The sequence below is a fragment of the Lepidochelys kempii genome, chromosome 12 (assembly GCF_965140285.1).
Source record: "Lepidochelys kempii isolate rLepKem1 chromosome 12, rLepKem1.hap1, whole genome shotgun sequence".
Classification (NCBI taxonomy): Eukaryota; Metazoa; Chordata; order Testudines; family Cheloniidae; genus Lepidochelys; species Lepidochelys kempii.
This window is the reverse complement of record NC_136391.1, coordinates 16,999,255-17,019,891: the sequence shown is the minus strand read 5'-3', so window position 1 is coordinate 17,019,891 and position 20,637 is coordinate 16,999,255. Positions and strand designations below refer to the sequence as shown.

General features: G+C 43.7%; 1 protein-coding gene across 3 annotated transcripts in view; it reads left to right on the top strand.

Annotated features, from left to right (window-relative positions):
- The first annotated feature begins 14,008 nt into the window (after positions 1-14,008).
- TENT4B (terminal nucleotidyltransferase 4B) overlaps positions 14,009-20,637 on the top strand; it is a 51,771-nt gene continuing 45,142 nt past the window's right edge. Inside the window, exon 1 of one of the 3 annotated variants that reach the window (XM_073307668.2) lies at positions 14,009-14,714. In XM_073307668.2, the coding sequence (XP_073163769.1) occupies positions 14,203-14,714 (512 nt within the window). In that variant the 5' untranslated portion in view covers positions 14,009-14,202. The remainder of the gene's footprint in view (positions 14,715-20,637) is intronic. The other 2 variants (XM_073307665.2, XM_073307666.2) reach the window with 2 other exon arrangements.

Below are 20,637 nucleotides of genomic sequence, written 5' to 3'. Positions count from 1 at the left end.
TTTGCAGCCTCTAAAGATACACAGCACACATACCATCCTGTTTGTTTAGCTGAGGTTGAAGGTCTTATTTGTAAGGTTATCCATACTGAGATGGTTTACAGTAAAAACTAATCACAAATTTATTCATAAAAAAGAGCTTTACATGATACTCAGCAAGAAAAAACAGGCAGGTATGATTACAAACAAAACAAGATTCACTTTCTTTTTAGCATGTTACAATCTTTATTTAAGCAGTTTTTTCACATCAAATTACCAGCAGCTCTAGCCCTCCAAGGCCAGGGGCTCCGACTTTCACAGTTCCCGTTGTTTGCTAAGTGATGGACAACTAGAATGCCTTTTGGTTCCCCTTATGTTTCCCAAAGTCCATTGTCTCTGCCTCAAGGGCCAGGAAGACTTTCTGGGGGTGCAGACTCTGTCCTCCAGTGTTTTCACTAAACCGTCCTCCATCACTTGTTTGTTTGATTGCTTTGTTTATCTATATATAATTGTACTTTCATTGTCCTCTGCCTGCAGTCAAGCTAGTCATCAGACTGGTCAATTCACATTCCTTTGTCTAGGGCAGGCTTAATTTATGCACCACTTCCAAAACACGTTTTATAAATATATTTCCAGCACACATACAGAATTATTTACAAATAATCCATACATACATCACTCAAAGATATGCCTGACGAGCATGTCACCAGATACTTATGATATCTTAAAAGGTATGTTTTGGATACATATTGTGACAACTGTGTGTTGGAGATAGTGATTGTATTAGGTCTGATATGAGTTACAGTATAATGGGCCCTCTGCCCATGGGCATTTAGGGGCTCTTAGGGTCTTATGGAAGCTCACAGTGAGTGTAATAGAGTTAAGTGAAAAAAGCCATTTTTGATTTCCATGAGGTCATTGTGAACTCAGGATGAAATTGGAGGGATACCTGCTGAAACCTACCCATTCCATAACAAGTTTTGTTAATTCCTTCTCACCAGTAGTACTCAGCACCTTCTATTACAGTCCATGGCCTGGACTGTAATCCATTCTGATTTATATAGGACCTGGCAAGATGACCCTACTACCCCTCCTAGATCCTCACCCTCTGTCATTGATTAGGCAAGTAGTGAGCACAGACTTCAGCTTTTATGCTAAACTCTGTTTTTATTGTTACCCCTCCTGTTAATCTGTTCCATCCACCTATTATGCCCTCATACCTAGTTTGTAAAATCTCTGTGACATGGCCTGTTGCTTTTGTTACTTCTCTGTACAACGCCTAGCAGAATGCGGCTCTGACCTTTATTGAAATTCCAAGGCACTACTGTAATATAAATAACTAGCCAAGTGTACAGTTTGGAGAGTTCATATTTTTTTTTAAATAAACAAAGCGAATAAGAGAGCTTAATATATCACCTACCTGACCACCCCCACTGGCTGCTGCACTTTTGACCTCATAGAAGAGAGAGGTCATGGGGGAGAATGTGTTAGTGACAGTGTAATTTAATTAGGGGAGTGTATTCCATGCATACAGGTCAGGGTGGAAAAAAATGTACGCTTTTCCCACTCACACATCAGCGAAGAGGCTGCTCATTCCTGATGGAGTGACCTAGTGAGATAAGAGACTGGAAAAGTAAGGAGGAGCTAATTTGTAAAGATAAAATATGGATTAGGAGTTGGTTTAAAAGAGGGAATGGCACAACTGAACTGATGAGCTAGGGAGATAATTTTTGAAAGTAACCTTTTAAATTGATTTAAAGTGGGGGCAAGATTACAGTAGTCCAGGCTAAGGAGGACAGGGTTGCACTAGTCCAGACAGGAGATGAAGAGGATGTAGATAAGAACTTTGGTAATCTGGATACAGACAAAGCCAGATCTTAGAGATGTTATGAAGGAAAAAGTGGAATGATTTCGATATGGCCTGCAGTGAGGATCCAGAGAGAGGGCAGAGACTATTGTGGTCTAACATCCTGTATCAAGTCATACAGTCACACAGAGTAGATATATTTCAGATGCCTACTCTGATACCATATTCATTTGCTTGTCAGTTTATGCCTGTCACCAACCCCAGTCTGTCATTTTAGATTGTAAACCCTGCAGCCTGGGGGTTGTCTTTTTATCTGTGTTTGTACAACACTCAGCATAATGCAACTTTGATCCCACCTGAGACCTTTGGGCACTCCCACAATGTGTGTTCTTGATGGCTTCTTCACACAATGCATGGTCCATCTGTGTAGCTCATTGCCATGGGATGGTTTGAAGGCCAAAGTATAACTGGGTTCAAAAAAGCATTAGATAAGTTCATGGAGGATGGGTTCATCCATGGTAATTAGACAAGATGGTCAGGGATACAACCCCATGCTCTGGGAGATCCTAAACCTCTGACTTCCAATAGCTGGGACTAGATGACAGAGGAGGAGGGATCACCCAATATGTTTCCTTGTTCTCTTCATTCCCTCTGAAGCATTTGACATCGGCCACTGTTGGAAGACAGGATACTGGGCTAGATGGACCATTGGTCTGACCCAGTATGGCCGTATGTGTTTAATAATCAGGGATCCTAGAAATCTGCTTAGCACGGTAAAACATGGAATTTGCATTTTTACAGAGAATCTTTAGTTTTTACATTTTGGGGAAAAAAATAAAAACATATACAGTAGAACCCCAATTATCTGATCTAATTAGGATTGGGGTCAGATCAGATAATCAAACATTTGGCTAATCCAGGAGAAATGGTGGGGCTCAGGTTGTCAGCTTAAAAATTGTAAATATATCAATACAGCATTATGTTTAACTGTTGAGTTGGCTAGGGGAACTAAAGTTCAGCGTTTCATTTTAATTATGGAAAATGTGGATTTGGGGTATTTTTTGTTTTGTTTTTTATCACAGAAAATTAGGATCCCAGTTAACAATAAGTAGGCCCACTACCCAAAGGAAAGGAATTCAGGGAAGTGAACTTCCTGCTTCACTCCCCACCCAGTAACAGTAGGGCAGGCAGTACTTGCTGCTTCTCTGCCTCTTCCTCAGTCTGCAAATTGATGCATCCCAGGTTTCACAAATAAGGAATAATTGTCGCCATTGGCTTTCTTTCACAGATGTAAAAATAAACATCAATCAGAAACATTCAAAAAAGTGTTTGTTAAAATACAGTTGACATGTCATGCTTTGACAAATTCAGAAAATGCCTCACTTATGTACATTAAAGTTAAGGCTTTAACTGGTTTAACTGTTCGTTGCTCCAAAAGGCCTAACTTTTAAGCAGTATTGGTTTGTTTGTTTGTAGCATGTGATGTTCTCTCACTTAAGATACAAAAGTGAGAGCAAATTAAAGATGGGATGTGAAGTGAGAGAACACAATATTGTTATAAAAACTATTACATTAACACCAGGATTTGTATGGAATTCTGCAATTCACTGTTATAGTTGTAAATGAAGCGCACACCTTGTGGAATATTGGTATGTTACATAAAAAAACGTACTTGAAAATTCAGTTTCTCTCAATAACTGATTTTCAGGACAGCTATTCTCAGGGGATTTATAAGGAATATAGAGCCTTGTACCTGTTGTTGCAAATTCAAATCCAGTTCAGGGTAGTACTGAGTTATCTGATGGCTCTTTTCTGGCATATGTGAAATGAGCAGTCCACATCATAAAAACCATGACACTTGACTGGAAACCCTTGTGGCAGTCTCAACAGAGGCCAAGGATTGAGGACTGACCTGCTCTCTCACTCTTAGAGGACTTCTGCATCAGGATCAGAGCTAAGGCACATTGATAAGGCTGTGTGGGAAAGCTTTTATTGTCTGTTTTTGTTCTCTGAATGAAACCCTAGGGCTGTCAAGCGAGCTCCTTTCAGAAGTCCTAAAATTCATCCCAAACACCTGAATTCTGCACCAATCAAGAAGTGATTTCTGAAAACTAATTACACTTTAATATCATTTTGCTTCTATATCTTTTCCCCTAATTGGTTTTAATTTTGTCCTGTAATAAACGAGACAAGCAATCAATTACTTTCTGGTAAGGTAGTATGAAATGTCATATGTTTAAGGCCCTACTTAATTCATGATGATATGGAAATTGCAGTGTGACACTGTACCCCATATTCTTCACAGTGATATTATGATATAATTAAGGCATAATTATGATGCAATTTGTACAAGACAGGTTGTGTATCATTGGAAAAGTTATGATTTGCTGAATATCATTATCCTATTTGTATGCATGTATCATTTTTGTATCTGAAATTATGAATATAGACTAGGGATCTGTATTTCAAATGGGCTTCCTCTGGAAAACACCTACAGCCAGCCTTTCAGGTACAACAATGAAGAAGCCAGACGGGGCTGATGGCCCATCAGCAAAGACAATGGACCCTGGAAGAACTTAACCTTCCTGTGAACTTTCAAGACAGCCTGTAAGTAATGGCTGCTATAACTCAGCAAAATATGCAAGGTCATGTGACCAGACCACATATCTCTGGATTCCATCTTGGAATGTCAATATTTTTCCACAAACTGGTCTGGGAACCATGTTTTGAAACAAAGGGGTCCCGCCACATGCTAAAGCTATATAAGGCAGGGAGTGACATCATTGATTGTTCTTCACTCCCCACACAAGAGGACTCCTGGAAATACCTGAACAAAGACTGAACTGGGGAAATTGCTGGACCCAGGCTAAAGGGATTTCTAGCCTGTCTGTGAAGACCTGAGAAACCAAAGCTGTAAAGCTAATGCAGCTTGTGCCTTAAAAATCTACAAGTCTGCTTGTACCATCAGGTAGGGTGAGAATCTGCTAATTCATACCCAATCTATCTAGTATATTAAGCTTCGTTAGCGTTTTTGTTTATTTGTTAGGTAATCTGCTTTGATCTGTCTGTCATTTAAAATCTATCTTTGTAGCCAATACATTTTTTATGTTTTAATCTAAACCAGTGAGTTTGGAGTAAAGTGTGTGGGAATCTTAGCTCAGAGGGGTTGTTGCATATTCCTCTCCACACTGAGGGGGGGAGGAACTCTATGAGCTTGCATTATACAGTTCCATGTGAAGCGCAAGACAATATAATTTTGGATTTATTCTCCAGAGGGGGTGCGTGCCTGGGGAGCTGAGTGTTACATTGGCTTTAGCCTTTCTACTTTTGGTTTGTGCAGTGGCTAGGCAGAGAGCTTGCATGTAACTGCAGCTGAGTTTGTCCCTATCTGTGTGTATCCCAGTGGAAGTGTAAAACCGGGAGCAGGTCAGCTGCATGTCACAGCAGCATAGTTTGAGAGGAAGCCCAGGTTGGTGCATCAGAGGGCTCAGTGGTACCCCAGTTCCAGGTGGCACCTCAGGGGGAACCCATCACATGTAGATCCCGCAATATTAGACTTCCACTGCAATTTTGACAGTGGGAGCCCTGCCATGTGTGGGGCTGACAGTGGGAGCAGGGGGGGTTAGCTAACAGCAGGAGCCCCTGCTCTCAGCCCTGGGTGGCCCACAGTGGAAAATTGCAGAAAAGTAATAATGGACCTTATTACCGCAAATAATGTCCATTATTATTTTTCCATGATTTTCCATGGCTTTTCTGCAACTCAGATGCAATTTTTGGACAATCCTCTCAGGATTCAAGTAGGGTCTTGAATATGTTTAATTTGTATGCTGTTAAATAGTTTCCTGATAGACTGTTATTTTTACATCTTGTTGAAGTTATGTTGATAACTAAAATATATACGTAATCAATCAAGAAAAATATTTATTATAGGAATTTTCACATACAGATCTTTTTGAAAGTTTGGCCTGCGTTCCTTTGCCTGTAATATTAAAGAAAGTTTGACATTGTTAATAGTATTTCAGTGACTCAAGTTGTATAACCGGAGAGCTTTGAGTCAGAGACCCTTCTAATTTGTATGAGAAGCATCTTCTATATAAGGCAAGCAAATCTGAGCTGTTTGTTATGATTTCCATCGAGGAAAGGAGCTACTAGTGGCCTGGAGCAGGAGTGGATGTAGAGCTGGGGGAAGGAAGTCCACTACTTGAGAAACAGTAGGAGAGAGAGACAATGGCATCTTGCTTTAGAAAAGTACCAGGAAAATGATACAATCCAGTAGCCAACACTCTGGCACTGCTGTATTATTTATGACATACAGTGCACCACATTTTATTTAAACGGGAGTTTGGGAGCTCCTTGCATTGTGGGATATAAGTACTGAGATGCCCCAGAATAAATCTCCATCACATCTAAACAGCAGACACCATTTTAAGTATTCTATATACTGTTATAACTTTTGTGATTGCTAAAAGGATTTTGTTACCTCACAGGGGCATTTGTGAAGATAAATCCATGCATGTTTGTGAGGCACTTAATTACTATGGTAATGGGGGGCAGTATAAGTACTTAGATTTATATGGATTGATGGGGATTTCATTGGTGGGAGTTCCATTTTCATGCTACTGATTTGCTAAAAATTCTCCTCTGGGACTAAAACTTTCCATTCTTCAGCTTATCCCTGAGATGAATGGGTTTTTAAAAAAACTTTTAAAGAAAATTATACTAGCAATTTTTGAGTTATTGAAGAGTGAAAAACACTTTCAGCATTTTTATTTATTTAATTATTGCTGTAATTGGTTAACTTAAAAATGGCTGATCCAAAAACAAATTCTGCGTGCTATTTTTGCAAGTAAATAATCTTCGTTGGCAGGTTGGCCTTTTACTAGGTTTGAGGGAGAGGTGGAGAATAAAAATTGTGATTCAAAAGTCATTTCTGAGCATGCTCAGTTGGTTTTTTGTATGGGTTTTTTTGGACACCCTAATGAAGTCTGCTCTCTTTGTGACATCACACTTTTCAGACATCCTGGCCTCACTTTGCCAGGCATAAGGATTAGTGCTGGGACACCTTTCAAATGATGGATTTTAAGTGTTTTATTAAACATACACAACATGGTTTTTCAGAAGATTCAAATATGCCCCAGTCCTGCAAAGACTTAGGGCACATCTACACTTGCCAAGTTACAGTGCCGCTCAGAGAGCGCCAAAGGAAAACCGCTGTTGTGTGTTCACACTGACAGCTGCCTGTGCAATAGCGTGTTCACACTTGCGGTGCTATTCAGAGTGGTACACTCTGGGCAGCTATCCCACAGAGCACTTCTTTCTCTTTTACCGCTAAGACTTGTGGGAAGGCAGAAGGGGTTGCGGGGCATCCTGGGTCCTGTCCCAATGCCCCGTGATGCATTGCTTTGCATCCCAGAAATCCCTGTGCGTCCGTCCGCATTTGGCGCCATATTTCAACGGTTTGTGTACTGCGCACCCTGCCCTGCCTCTTTCTTGCTGCAGGAACGGATCCCGAGCTGTTGACCAGAATGCTACTCGCACTGACCAACATGTCACGAGTGGCAGTGGAGTTATTCCTTAAACTCTAAAGGCAAGAGGAGTGTGACATTGATCTCGCCACATATACTAGCTACAGCATGAGAATGCTTGTGGCATTCACGCAGGTGCTGACCACAGTGGAACGCCTGGGCTTGTGAAACAAGCACTGAGTGGTGGGATCACATTGTGATGCGTGTCTGGGATGACGAGCAGTGGCTGCAGAACTTTCGCAGGAGGAAAGCCACATTCATGGGACTGTGTGATGAGCTCGCCCCAGCCCTGCGGTGCCAGGATACAAGAATGAGAGCTGCCCTGCCGATGGAGAAGCGGGTGGCGATTGCACTGTGGAAGCTGGCTACTCCAAACTGCTACCGATCAGTCACTACCAGTTCGGAGTGGGAAAGTCGACCGTTGGAGTCATGTTGATGGAAGTGTGCAAGGCCATTAATCGCATCCTGCTCCGAAAGACCGTGACTCTGGGCAACGTGCATGAGATTGTGGATGGCTTTGCCCAGATGGGCTTCCCTAACTGCGGAGGGGCGATAGATGGCACACACATTCCAATTCTGGCACCAGATGACCTAGTGACCGAGTACATTAATCGCAAGGGGTATTTCTCAATGGTTCTTCAGGCACTTGTGGATCACCGTGGGCGTTTCACAGACATTACCGCAGGCTGGTCCGGAAAGGTGCATGACACATGCATCTTTTGGAACACTGGCCTGTTCAAGAAGCTGCAAGCAAGGACTTTCTTCCCGGGCCAGAAGATCACCATAGGGGAAGTCGAAATGCCCATCATGATCTGGAGAAACCCTGCCTATCCCTTAATGCTGTGGCTTATGAAGCCATACACGGGTCAATTTGACAGCATCAAATTCTGTTCTGTTCAACAGGCTGAGCAAGTGCAGAATGACTGGAGTGTGCATTTGGCCATTTAAAAGCCCACTGGCAATGCCTGTATGGGAAGCTGGACATGGCCGATGGCACTATTCCTATGCTTAAAGCCGCGTGCTGTATGGTCCATAATATTTGTGAAGGGAAAGGTGAAATCTTCACTCAGGGCTGGACCACAGAGGCTCAGCGCCTGGAGGCTGAGTTTGAACAGCCAGAGACCAGGGCTAATAAAGGGGCACAGCGCAGGGCCATCAGGATCAGGGATGCTTTGAGGCAGCAATTTGAAGCTGAAAGCCACTAATATTTGTTGCTATGCTCAGGATTGCAGTGCTCGTAATGCTAGGAGGTGATTGGTGCACATGATGCAAGAAGGGGCCTTAACATAATAGTATGTTACTTTTCAGCGCTCTTTTTGCTTTCACTTAATAGACTAAAGATTGATTTCAAACAAACAATTCTTTTATTGAAAGACAACAACCAGAGGAGAGAGTCAAATGAAAAAAATCATCAGCAGGGAGCGGAATAGGGGAGGGGGTAATGGAAAACTTCAAGAGGAGGAGGGGTCCTGGGATGGCTACAGATTTATGTATGTCCAGGGATCATACCCAACCTTCTCCTTTGGAGTACGATGCAGCAGGTGCTAGACTTCAGCAGGGCCAAACTGCAGAGGGATGGGTGTTGAGTGCAGTGGGTAGTGGGAGTCCACACTGCTGGACTGTGGGGAGGGAGGAGTGGAATGCTGTGGGTAGAGAGTGGAGCCAGGAGGTTGATAAGTGTGTGTTGGCGGTGTGTATGGAGGGCACATGGGAAAGAGTTTTGCAACAGCGGCTGCAGGGGAGGGCGGGCGCAGAGCTGCTCGGTTTGAAGAGCTAGTATCGCCTGGAGCATGTCTGCTTGGGGCTCCATAACTGTTAAGAGCTGCTCCGTGGCTTCTTTCTGGTGTGCCACGTTCTCCTTTCATTCCCTCTTCTCACTGTCCCACCACTCCTTCAATTCCTTTTTCTCGGTGGCAGAGTGCATCAAAATCTCATGCATAAAGTCCTCCTTAGTTCTTCTTGGATGCTTCCTAATTCTTCGCAACCATTCTGCCGCCGATAAAGAGGGAGATTGTGCTCCCAAGATCATCTCTGTGAAGTTTAAATGCAACATTTTACAGAAGCAGTATTGTTTGCAACACTCAGAACACTGATTCAGTGATTTAATACACAGCCAGTACTCCCACACCTGTCACTAACTGGCTGACCCCAGGCAAGTACACATAAGCCACAAGACCCCCAAAATGGTGAGTAACCGCAGGGGCAGGGTAAATCACTGTTCCCGGACCCTGCTGTACACTAGGACGTGGTTCTTGGGCACTTGGGAAAGTATGCATCCGAGGAAGTGAGCTGTAGCTCACGAAAGCTTATGCTCAAATAAATTGGTTAGTCTCTAAGGTGCCACAAGTACTCCTTTTCTTTTTGAGAATACAGACTAACATGGCTGTTACTCTGAACACTTTTCACAGGCGGTGATCATTATGGAAGATATCTCATTGCTGAGGGTGAGCAGGGAATCAAGGGAGGATCTTCTCCAAGCCTGCGGTTTTCTCCCAGGCCCCTATGCGGCTAGCCTGTGTGCAGCAATGGTCCCTCCCACCCCCCGACAGCACTGTGGTGTGAGAAAGTTACCGTTAATGGGGCAAGAAACAAAGCAGCTCTGCTGAAGAACCTGCGGCAGCGGATTGCCCAGTATCTCCAAGAAAGTTTTCTGGAGCTCTCTGAGGGAGATTCCCGTGAAGTGAGGGAGTGTATCAACAGCCTGTTCTGCTGCTCAAATTAGGCATGAGGTGGGAGACAAGCCTGCTTTCTGCAACCCACTTGCCCCCAACAGCTCTCTTCAGCAATTCACCAAATCAGATCCACTTATCAGAGGCCTCCTCTCCTGTTTGCGCTTTGCCAAGATCTGACTGCTGTGACTGGCTAGGCTCCTCTGGGGTAGAAAAGAGCTCCTGGCTGCATGCATTTCTGGCTTCCCATCCTCTGCCTCTGGTTTACCCCTCCCACTCTTCATCCAAGATTGCCTCCTCCTGGCTCGGTCCACTCTCGACTGGCACGAGCCAATGAGGTATCCACAGGGGCCTTCACAGTGGAGGTGGGGTCACCACTGACTATCACATTCAGCTCTTTGTAGAACTGGCAGCTCGTGGGCACAGTATCTGAGTGGCGGTTTGCCTCTTGTGCCTTGTGGTAGGCGTTCCGCAGCTCCTTCACTTTGCCCCTGCACTGCAGTGTGTCCCACTCATGGCCCTTTTCTATCATGCATCTAGAAATCTGTCCACAGGGATCATAATTCCGACGGCTGAAGTGCAGCTGTGACTGCACAGCCTCCTCTCCCCAAATGCCAGTGAGGACCAGCAGCTCAGCACTGCTTCAAGCGGGGGCTCGCCTGGTGTGTGGAGCAGGCATGGCCACCTGGAAAGATACCCTGAGACCACTGCACACATCACCGAGCAAACAGGAAGGGGACTTTCAAATTTGCAAAGGAAGGTATGGGGTGGGGCTGACGGTTGGTGACCTGAGGGCAGGCCAGTAGAGTTCAAACCAATGGCCAGAGAGGTGAGAACAGGCATTGTGGGACACCTCCCGGAGGCTAACTGCAGCACTGTAATCACCACGGTGTCTACACTGGCACCACAGTGCTCTACCCCCGGTGCAGAAAGCTCTACGCCTCTCATCGGGGTGGAGCGATGCATCTGCGTAGTTTCTGCGCACTAAATGGCTTGGCAGTGTGTACACCTCAGGAGTTACAGTGCTCAGAGCTGCTTTACTGCACACAAACTTGCCAGTGTAGATGGGGCCTTAGGCACATGCATAACTTTACACGTGAGTGTAAACTAAATCAATTTGGCTTCACTGTTTGCAAGATTGGGGTCTAAGCTGCAATTTGTCATTGTTATTGCTTACTGCCCTCTTATGGGTGACCTCAAATAATTTATTTTTCAATTCGGCTTGTGCCCATCTTTTTTTCTTCATCATATGTAAAGAGGCTGGAAGGAGAAGGCAACTTAACAAATAAATAAATAAATAAATCCTGCCTCTTTTTTAATTTTTTAAATAATTGAAATACCAGAAACATCAACTCAGATCTTCTGTGATTTTGTTGCAGAACTTGTTGGGGGTCTCCAAAAATGTATATTGTTAGCGCTTGTACCTTAATTAAAGGGATATTGAGTATTTAAAAATGGCTTCCTTTCACCAAGATGTGCTATGCTCAAGTCCCTACACTAGCTCCCAATCAGTTTGTGATGCCAGTTTAAAGGCCTTGGTCCTAATTTTCAAAGCAGTTAATGCATCAAGCCCCAGCTACATCAGACAAAATATTGATCACAGTAGCTGTGCTCCACTGCAATAATGTGGATTGCAAAGCCCAGGACAAAACATGAGAGCTGGGGACAAAGCATTCTCTGTTGAGGGGATCCAGCTATGGAACAATCTTTTAGAGGATATCATGTGAATCCAGAGTCTAATCATCTTTAGGAAATGTTGCAAAGCCTTCCTCTTTGAGAAAGCCTTTCCAGCGTAAGTGACATTCATAATTTAAACACCCCTTTTATCCCAGACCTCTCACAGCCTTCCCACCAAAAACAAAAAAACCCAAAACCTAACCCAAGCAGAGATCTGAGGGAGAAGTGCCAGTAATTCCATTAAACATCTGATGAAGTGAGCTGTAGCTCACGAAAGCTCATGCTCAAATAAATTGGTTAGTCTCTAAGGTGCCACAAGTACTCCTTTTCTTTTTGCGAATACGGACTAACACGGCTGTTCCTCTGAAACCCATTAAATACACTAAGGACTTTGCTACTGCTACTGATTTTATGTGGAAGGTATTCAAATACTATAATGATCAATGGTAGTATGAAATTCTATGATAGATATTAAGTAAAAAACAAAAACATACAGTTAAGTCTAAGTAAAAACCCTTTCTCCTTCTAATTGCTCAATTTTCATTCTCTTGGCTTTGTGATATTTCTCTCTAATTCTCCAGTCTTTATAGGCCAAGAGAAATTTGGCATCCTAACCATCTTTTAGCCCCCCCCAAACATCTGTAGCACACTATATGTCCAAACTAGACATGTTCACAACTATGCACAGACTTTCCAATACAGTTTGGAGTAGATGCTTTAGGGACCCTATGATAGGAACTGTAGTCTAGAAAACTAGAGGGCAGTTGGTTCTTACTCCCATTCTGTTTCCCAGATTCAGTTATGCACAGCCATAATCTTACAGGTTAGACAAAACTTGAATTTCTAAAGTAAAAATAAACCAGAATAACCTCTCCAAAAAACGTTCAGGCCTTTTTATATGTCATAACAAAACAAAAAAAACCCTATTTCCCTCCCCACTTTTTTGCAGGTCACCTTTAACCCAGTCTTGCAAAGAATGATCTCCAACGAAAAATAACAACAGCAAAGGTGTGAACTCTACTCTATCTCAGGCCTTATCTATGCTAAGAAAATAATCTATTGCTAACAGGTGTCAGCAACAAGGGCAGTTGAACATGGTTTGGACCGTGAAGTAACACTTACAAGGCTTAAGTGAGGGGTCAACTTAATTGCATGGTTGGGACCATTTAATAATAACATGCCTATGCAATGCTCCCTCCCTGCAATTTAGCACTGTAATATTCTGCATCATTAATAAACTGGTTAATTTGTATGTGTTCTTCTGCATGGACTCAGAAGTTTATAGTTCACATGCCATGAGAGGGCCAGATAATTCAATTTCTACCCTCACTGCTGCTGTGTAGTCCCATTTGGCCCTGAGTTCAGATTTGTTATAGTATTTTAGGAAGTAGAAACATAGTGCTTTCAAAAATCCACCAATCTGCATGTATTTTATGGAATTTATTATAACAATTAAAGGAAAAATATAATGAAATAACTATCAAAGCACATCTTCCTGTATTATCAAGAATAGCAGGGTTATAACTCAGTAATGAGACTGGACAATAGGAAGGTAAAAGTAAATATTTTAAAAACGATTAAAAACCTTTAAAACAACAAAATACCTCTCCTTACTAATAAGGTAATCAAACTTTCTTTGTACTATTTATGCAGTTTGTTTACTTTTTACATTTCAATTCCTCTTTGTTTTTAGTCCGATTCACTTTCTCATTTTCAGACACTATTGCACACATGGCGGGGTGATATTTAAATCCAAATCAAGATCTTGATGCTGAGACTGGATCGGCCCACGTGGCCCCCGTCTGCTCAAGGAGCCCCATTGTGCAAAGAACCATTTGGGCGAATCCCAATAGTGCAAGATTAGGCACTATACCTGTTTTCACTGCAATGAAACGTTTCCTGGAGGGCTTCCTGTTCACGGAATCTGATTTGGCACCTGAACGCCCTAACAATTTCGCGGGTCTCGCGTCAGGTCGGAGGATAGTGGTTTAATGTCTGATGACTGAATACTGAGCGGCTCAAAAACACAGCCATGGGGGAGAGGCTGGGAGGGCAGGGGGCCCGGGGTCGGGGGAGAATGGGGGTCGGGGGTAGCGATGGCCTTGCGAGAATGGGGTGAGGGAATGGGAGAATCAACGGGGCTAGGCGCATGAAGATGGGCAGAGCGAAGAGCACCAGGCGGGAGAGGGGAGAGTTGGGGGACGAGGGCTGGGAGGCTGGAGAGTGAGGCGGCAGGGGGGACACAGCCCAGCTTGCTGGAAGGGGGTTTCACGTACTGGAGGGCCCACGAATAACGCAGCTCCCCGCCCCTTGCGGCCGCCACCGCCTCCCCTTTATTACGCGCGGCCCGCAGGCTTGGGGCCCAGGCGGGCCCCGCCTCGCTCGCCGCGAGGGGCGGGGGCTGTGTGGAGCGCAGGCAGGCAGCAGGCAGGCGCAGAGCTGCCTTTCCATAGGAGCCGCCATTAGCGCTGGGACCCGGTGACAGGGTCTTGGCGACGGCGGCCGGCGCGGAGCGGGAGCGGAGGCAGCCGGGGTTGGTCCCCGTTTGATGGATCCCCGGATCGCCTGGTTCCAGCCAGAGCAGCTCGGCCCCTCGAACCGCCTGTGGATGCAGATCTGGGAGACCACGCAGGGGGTCCGCAACCTGTACTTCCAGCAGCAGCGGCTGCAGAGCGCTCCCGCCGGGGTGGGCCCGGCCTCCCCGCCCGGCATGTACCGCGTCCCCCGGATCGACCCCCAGCCCGACTTCCTGCCGCTCGAGAACGCCAACAACCAGCACAACCACAGCCGCCACCAGGCCCCGCCGCCCCCGGGGCCCACCGCCTGGGCCCGGCCTGCACGGGGGGAGCCGCCCGCCGCCTCGGCCTCGGCCGCCGGCAACAAGAGGAAACGTGACAACAAGGCCAGCACCTTCGGGCTCAACTACACCATCCTCCTGGGGCCCCCCGAGCAGAGCGGGGCCCCCGCCCCGGGGGACGGGCCGGCCGCCAGCGACCAGGCCCAGCCGCTCTTCACCGACACCCCTTGGAAGGGGAGGAACTACAGCCCGGGAGTCGTGGGGTAAGCGCCCCCGCGGGGCCCTGTGGGGAGCGGGGCAGGGGGCGATACGGAGCAACTGGGGTGGGGGAGGCCTAGGGGATCCCAAGGGGGCGGAGGGCCCCGCAGGGCCAGGGAAACACCGCACACGTGAGGAGAAGCGACCCGTGTGGGGCCCAGCCGGCCGGCTCTGTGGGGCATCTGCTCCCATGGCGCCGCCTCTCCTTGCCCTGACGGGACGCACATGGGGTGGGAGGGAGAGCAGAGCATGCTCAGTCCCCATCTCCCGCTGTCACAGACACACATCTGTGGGGGTGGGGTGGGGCCTGTTGCAGGCCCTCCTGCTGTCATTGCACAGACACCCATATTGGGGGGGGAGGGGGCACGACTGTTCTATAACCACCTTCTACTGTCACACATCAGGAGCATCTTTCACAGGCATTGCTTCTTGCTGCCGTTGCACAGATGCACGCTCACATGGGAGAGGAAGGGGAGGCATGTTACCTACTCTGGCATCTTCTCTTGCTGTCATTGCCCAGAGGCAATCTCACATTTGGGGGAAGGAAGAGTTATTTCAAAGGCATTTCCTCTTGATCTGTTTTCTCTTACATGCCATGGCAATAGGCTTGTTAGAAATATCTGAGAGAATTATACAAGGAAAAGTGGAGGGGTATATTGCACAACCAACATGCTATACACCAATGAGCAGGAGTCATTGCCTTTTCTGCTCCCAGACATATGCAGGATAGGACTTTTGGGAAGCATATTGTAGATGTGAGGTTAAGGACCCTAGTGGATGGAAACCTTCTAATTTGATTGCAGACATTAGCAGGGGATAGTATCTAATTTCAGAGTATGTAAAGAAAATCTTCAATTACAGCAAAACGTATGCAGTTCTGGAAATGCCCAGGGAGGTGTCTGTATGAATACTAATGTTGCAGACACGCCTATATGCAGGAGAGAAGGATCACCTTGCAGACTCTTCTTGTTGTCACTGCATGCACTCGTGTTGTGGGTTTCACCCTTGGTTTAATTAATGAATGTCTGCAAAGCACTTTGGAGATGGGCGGGGGGAAGGGAAGCTTTAGTATATACATGTTTATTATTTGTAGAAAAGCCCTTCCTAATGTCAGTGTGAGTGCACATACACATGGGAGGGGTGAGGCATATTTCTTAGACATCACCTGTTGTGCGTATGGTACATGGTGGGGAAACTGTGAAACAGCCTGCCGTTGCATGCATGTATGTACACTCGCACCAAGGAGATGAGCATGTTTCTCAGAGTTCTGATTCTTCACATATCTTCTACTAAATGTGAACATGTATTCAAATCCACTTGGTGAGACATTTTGCACCAACCTCTTGCTCTGATTGCTTTTATGTCCTGTTGTATTAATACATCGGTCCATGTACTTCACAGACCTTTCCTTCTGACACTGAATATACTTACACAGAGAGTATATTTTGCTGAGGTCTGATGGTACAGATACAAGAATGTCATTTCTGCAGTGCTCTCCAGCTGACACTGTTTCCCTCTCTGAGAGGCAGAACACACAATCTGGGGGAATGTCCGTGTGTGGTTTATATAGACTTCTTCTAACTCTGTGTAGTGTGCATCTGGATGTCTTGTATAAATTGCCTTCTATGCTGTATATGTATACTTGGTACTCTGTCTAACACAGCCCTCACCATCTGGTGATGGGTGAACATATGGTGGGTGGGGTAGATGAACAAACATCACCTGCTGTCACATTCCCATTTTCTATATGAAGGTGACAGTATTTGCATAGATCCACCTAATGTTGTATGTGTGGGTTTAGGGTGAGAGATCTGGGGAGAACCACTTGAACACTTTTTACTTCACGCACCCATTCACATACTCTCTTAATGGAGATTGTATGGTGATGGATGGCTTCTTCTTCTTCTTCTTCTTTTTTTTTTTAGCTTGTATGTTGCAAAATATAGCATGTGACTTTGGATAATTGTCTTTGTAGTTAGTTGCAAGATAGGAGCATGTCAGTTGGGGAGTGTCTTTGGCTAGTTCAGCGATTTCCCTATTTCAGGTTTCAGAGTAACAGCTGTGTTAGTCTGTATTCGCAAAAAGAAAAGGAGTACTTGTGGCACCTTAGAGACTAACAAATTTGTTTGAGCATAAGCTTTCGTGAGCTACAGCTGCATCTGATGAGGTGAGCTGTAGCACATGAAAGCTTATGCTCAAATAAATTTGTTAGTCTCTAAGGTGCCACAAGTACTCCTTTTCTTTTTCCCTATTTCAGTTCTTTGCACAAAGTGAGGTTTGGTTGCATGGTTCATGTGCTGGATGTGATGTGAATGGCTTTTCCTGAGGCCAAGTTGCACTTACTTTGAGCAGCCAGCTGTTGAGCTCAGGTGTCTTCCAGAGGCTTATTGAGATGGGCCTATATTTTCAGAAATTACTAGTGCTTTTAGGTAGCTCTATTTTTGTGTGCCCATCTTGAAATGTCTCAAAGGACCCTGATTTTCAGAAAGTGGTGAGCATTTGCCTTTTCAAAATTTCAGGGTGTCTCAAGTTGGGCACCTAATATTGCTGGTCACTTCAGAAAATAATAACTGTGTAACCAGAGGCTTCCTACTCTCCTATCAATTCTTGTATTGCCCTCTACTTCTAATTTTAGGCTATTTAGTTAAAATTTTACACTGTAAGGGATCCTGTTTAAAGTTCTGCAGTCCTTACAGAATGAAATCTTCCATAACTGTTGTGAAGAGTTTTAAGTGCTGGATAGTTTTAGCTGGGAATGGACAGTTTTTTAAAAATTATTATTAAATTACTTGGTCAGAACGTGTCAAATGCTTAATTTTGGAAAATAGCTTTCTTTGCGTTTATTTTCTGCTCTGTCATATGTTTAGTTTGAGATGGGAGGGTTTTTTAAAAATATTTTTCTGCTTGTAAATCCAATGTAACTTTTCCCACTATTGAAGATCCAGAAAACAATGGATGAGCTTCAGTGAGATATAAGGAAGTTATTACTTAGGCCTCATGGGTGACATCAATCATAAGAGCAGAGCTCCAGTTGGATAATCGGTGTCACCAGAACCCCCAGATGGAAGTAATGTAACTGCAACTCAGTGCAGATTGTACTTTTTGCTATATGAATTAGGAGAGTTAGTTGGTTTACAATTTAATTGCTAACTAGATCAAAGGTGTTTTAGTTGCTGTCAGGGATTTAAGGAGATGCTGTCAGAGGTATACAGGCTCCATGTTGAACCTGTCCTAAAAATAATTCTTTGTACAAAAGGGTTCCAAGATTGAAAAAAATCACAGTTTCTTATTTTAGCAAAGATAACTCCAGTCAAAGCCTGGCCATTGGGTTTGCTTGTGATTATGGTACACAAATTATTGACATGAAATTAGAAAAGCCCTGACATTGATGTTCTAAAAAAGTATATGTAATTTGAAGGTTTCTGTGTATTTTTCACTTTTGTGTTAGTTTACTTAGTGTGAAGTTATGGAATACATAATCATAATTTTCAGAAAGATTAGATCTGAGTTATTTCCAAAACTCCTTTACTTACACAGTTACCACAGTTGCAATGTGATATTTACATTCCTGATGGGGTGATAACAATTGCATGTGTAACTGTTTGTGCAAAATGGGTGTACAAGTGTGAATACAAACAAACACGTATGGATCTAGGGTTTCAACATTCTGAAAATCAGGTCCATAGTTCTTACCTTCAAGGACAGTATGGGTAGACACTTAATAGTATGTAATAGTGATCACTGAAGTTTAAAAGGCTAAATTAAATTAAACACACATGTTGAAATATTGACAATACTTTGGTACACATATTGTTTATCTCTTAGACAGTCATCATGTTCCATCAGGTATATCTGTGTTTCTGTTTTGATCTTGGATTTGGGTTGAGAAACATAATATTTGTGTTAAAATGTTTTACAGATGTAGTGAGTTTAAATGAATATTAAAATGATACACTTGTGACCTGTAATATTAAGATTCAGAAATTATTGTGGTGTGTCTTCAGTGTACATAATTTCATACAATTTTTTGCATTATCAAGGCTTAAATATTAAGCATTCAAAAGTTAGTCAATTCTAAAAGTTAATGCTGCTCTTGCAGGGTTAAGTGAGCTGTAGTATGCATTCTGAGGTATATGGTATATGTTGCTAATAAACAATAATATATTAAAGCTTGCATTTATCAAAGATAAAGGGAATAGAAAATATCACATGGCCACATTCTTTTATTCGTATTTTCTATGCTCTGGAATCCTTAATTTGGCAATTTCCTAACTGATCCTGTAAATTTCTTGACATTAAAGTGACCTGTGAAATTAACAAGTTGCTTTACACCAAAGATTTACCTTGCATATCTTATCTGCTTTTCAGACTTTGCCAATGGTGATGTTAAAAAGAATAAAATCAAAAACCCGATTGAAAAGTTGTAATCCATATATGTGTGAGATTAGTGGCATATACTTGATACTGGCAAAGACTACTTAAATGAATTTGCTTTGCCACAGTACCCTTAGCAGAGTAGTATATTGTTTTGAGCTATAGTGGCAAAATAGCACTAAAGTAATCTTGGTGATATATATCTTTTTAAAGTATGAAGAAAATTAGATATATGTTTTGTAGATTTCAGTGAGTTCTAATCAAGACAAGCTAAATCTGGAGTTTCTGGCTTATACAGTCTTAAGTGTTTAAAAAAACCACACATTGAAACATATGAGAAGTGTATTTTCCTATGTTAGCATAACTGAAATGTCTCCGCCAACATTTCAGATGCAAAAGAATGGGGGGAGGGAATTAGACTGATCATGGAATTCATTCTGAATTTCAGAGGCTGCTACCACACTGGCGTTCAGTGAAGCCGGTAAAATGTTTACAAAATGAATCTTCTCATCCTTCTAATTCAGTATCTGATGTTATAATACAATGGCATAAGAACTAAGGCAGAGAAAGTAAACGTCTGAGTTGGGCAGAACTGTTAGAGCATATTATACCCATGCTCTACTCTAGATTGACTGAAAATACACTTCTGGATGAAATACAAGTAGCTGGTCTCTATGTATGGTTTAGACTTAAAAAGATAGTGCTCTGTTACAAACGCTGCTCAGTAATGTTTCTCAAAGCTGAAGATTGTGAGCCAAATTTGGACTTCCTCAGTAGCTGTTCTGCGCCTTCAGAATTCACTCTATTCTAAATTCATATAACCCCAAGAGTGGCCACATTTGAGAATGTCTTGCAAGACACATCTTTGTCCAGGCTTTCCACACTCAGTTCTGAAGTTTTGGATGCTTAGTTGACTGGTTAGCTTTTTCCTTTTACACACCAGAGGTTTATGGTGTGTTGCAGGCCTCACCCCACCTATGACTCCTCAGTTGTCTCTCAGCTGATGGTATGAGGGTAGGGACCAGGTACTAGCTTGAAAATCACCTAGTCCTCATAAAAACCAGCAAGTAGCTAAACTGAGGTGGCAAATCGCAGGGAGTAGGATGGGTCCTGCAGGAGTCCCAGGATCAAAGGAAAGAACCCAGTTCATGATTCTCAGGTGGATGGCCTAAAGAGCGTAATCCCACAGGGAGCAGGCTAGAAGGGAACAGAGCAGCTCATCCTCATTCCCAGGCAGACAGCATGCAGAGTGTAATCCTGTTGGGAGTAGATCCGTGAAGAGATACTGCATCAAGGGGAAAAACACATTTGATATATTGAATGTATTGTTTGTTTTGGGCAAATAAAACTGAAGCTGTGAAGAGAAGAGAAGTGAAATTTTGTTGCTGGAGAATGTTCTTAGGTGCACAAGCCAGTGAGTTATATGGCGTATTTGTTCTTTGTTTGGAAATGTTAATGGCTTTCAATTTAAATGATGTTAAATGCAGTCAGGTAAAATGGAGAGTGACATGAAAATGTGAAGCATAGTAACACTATTAAAAGGGAATAGAATCA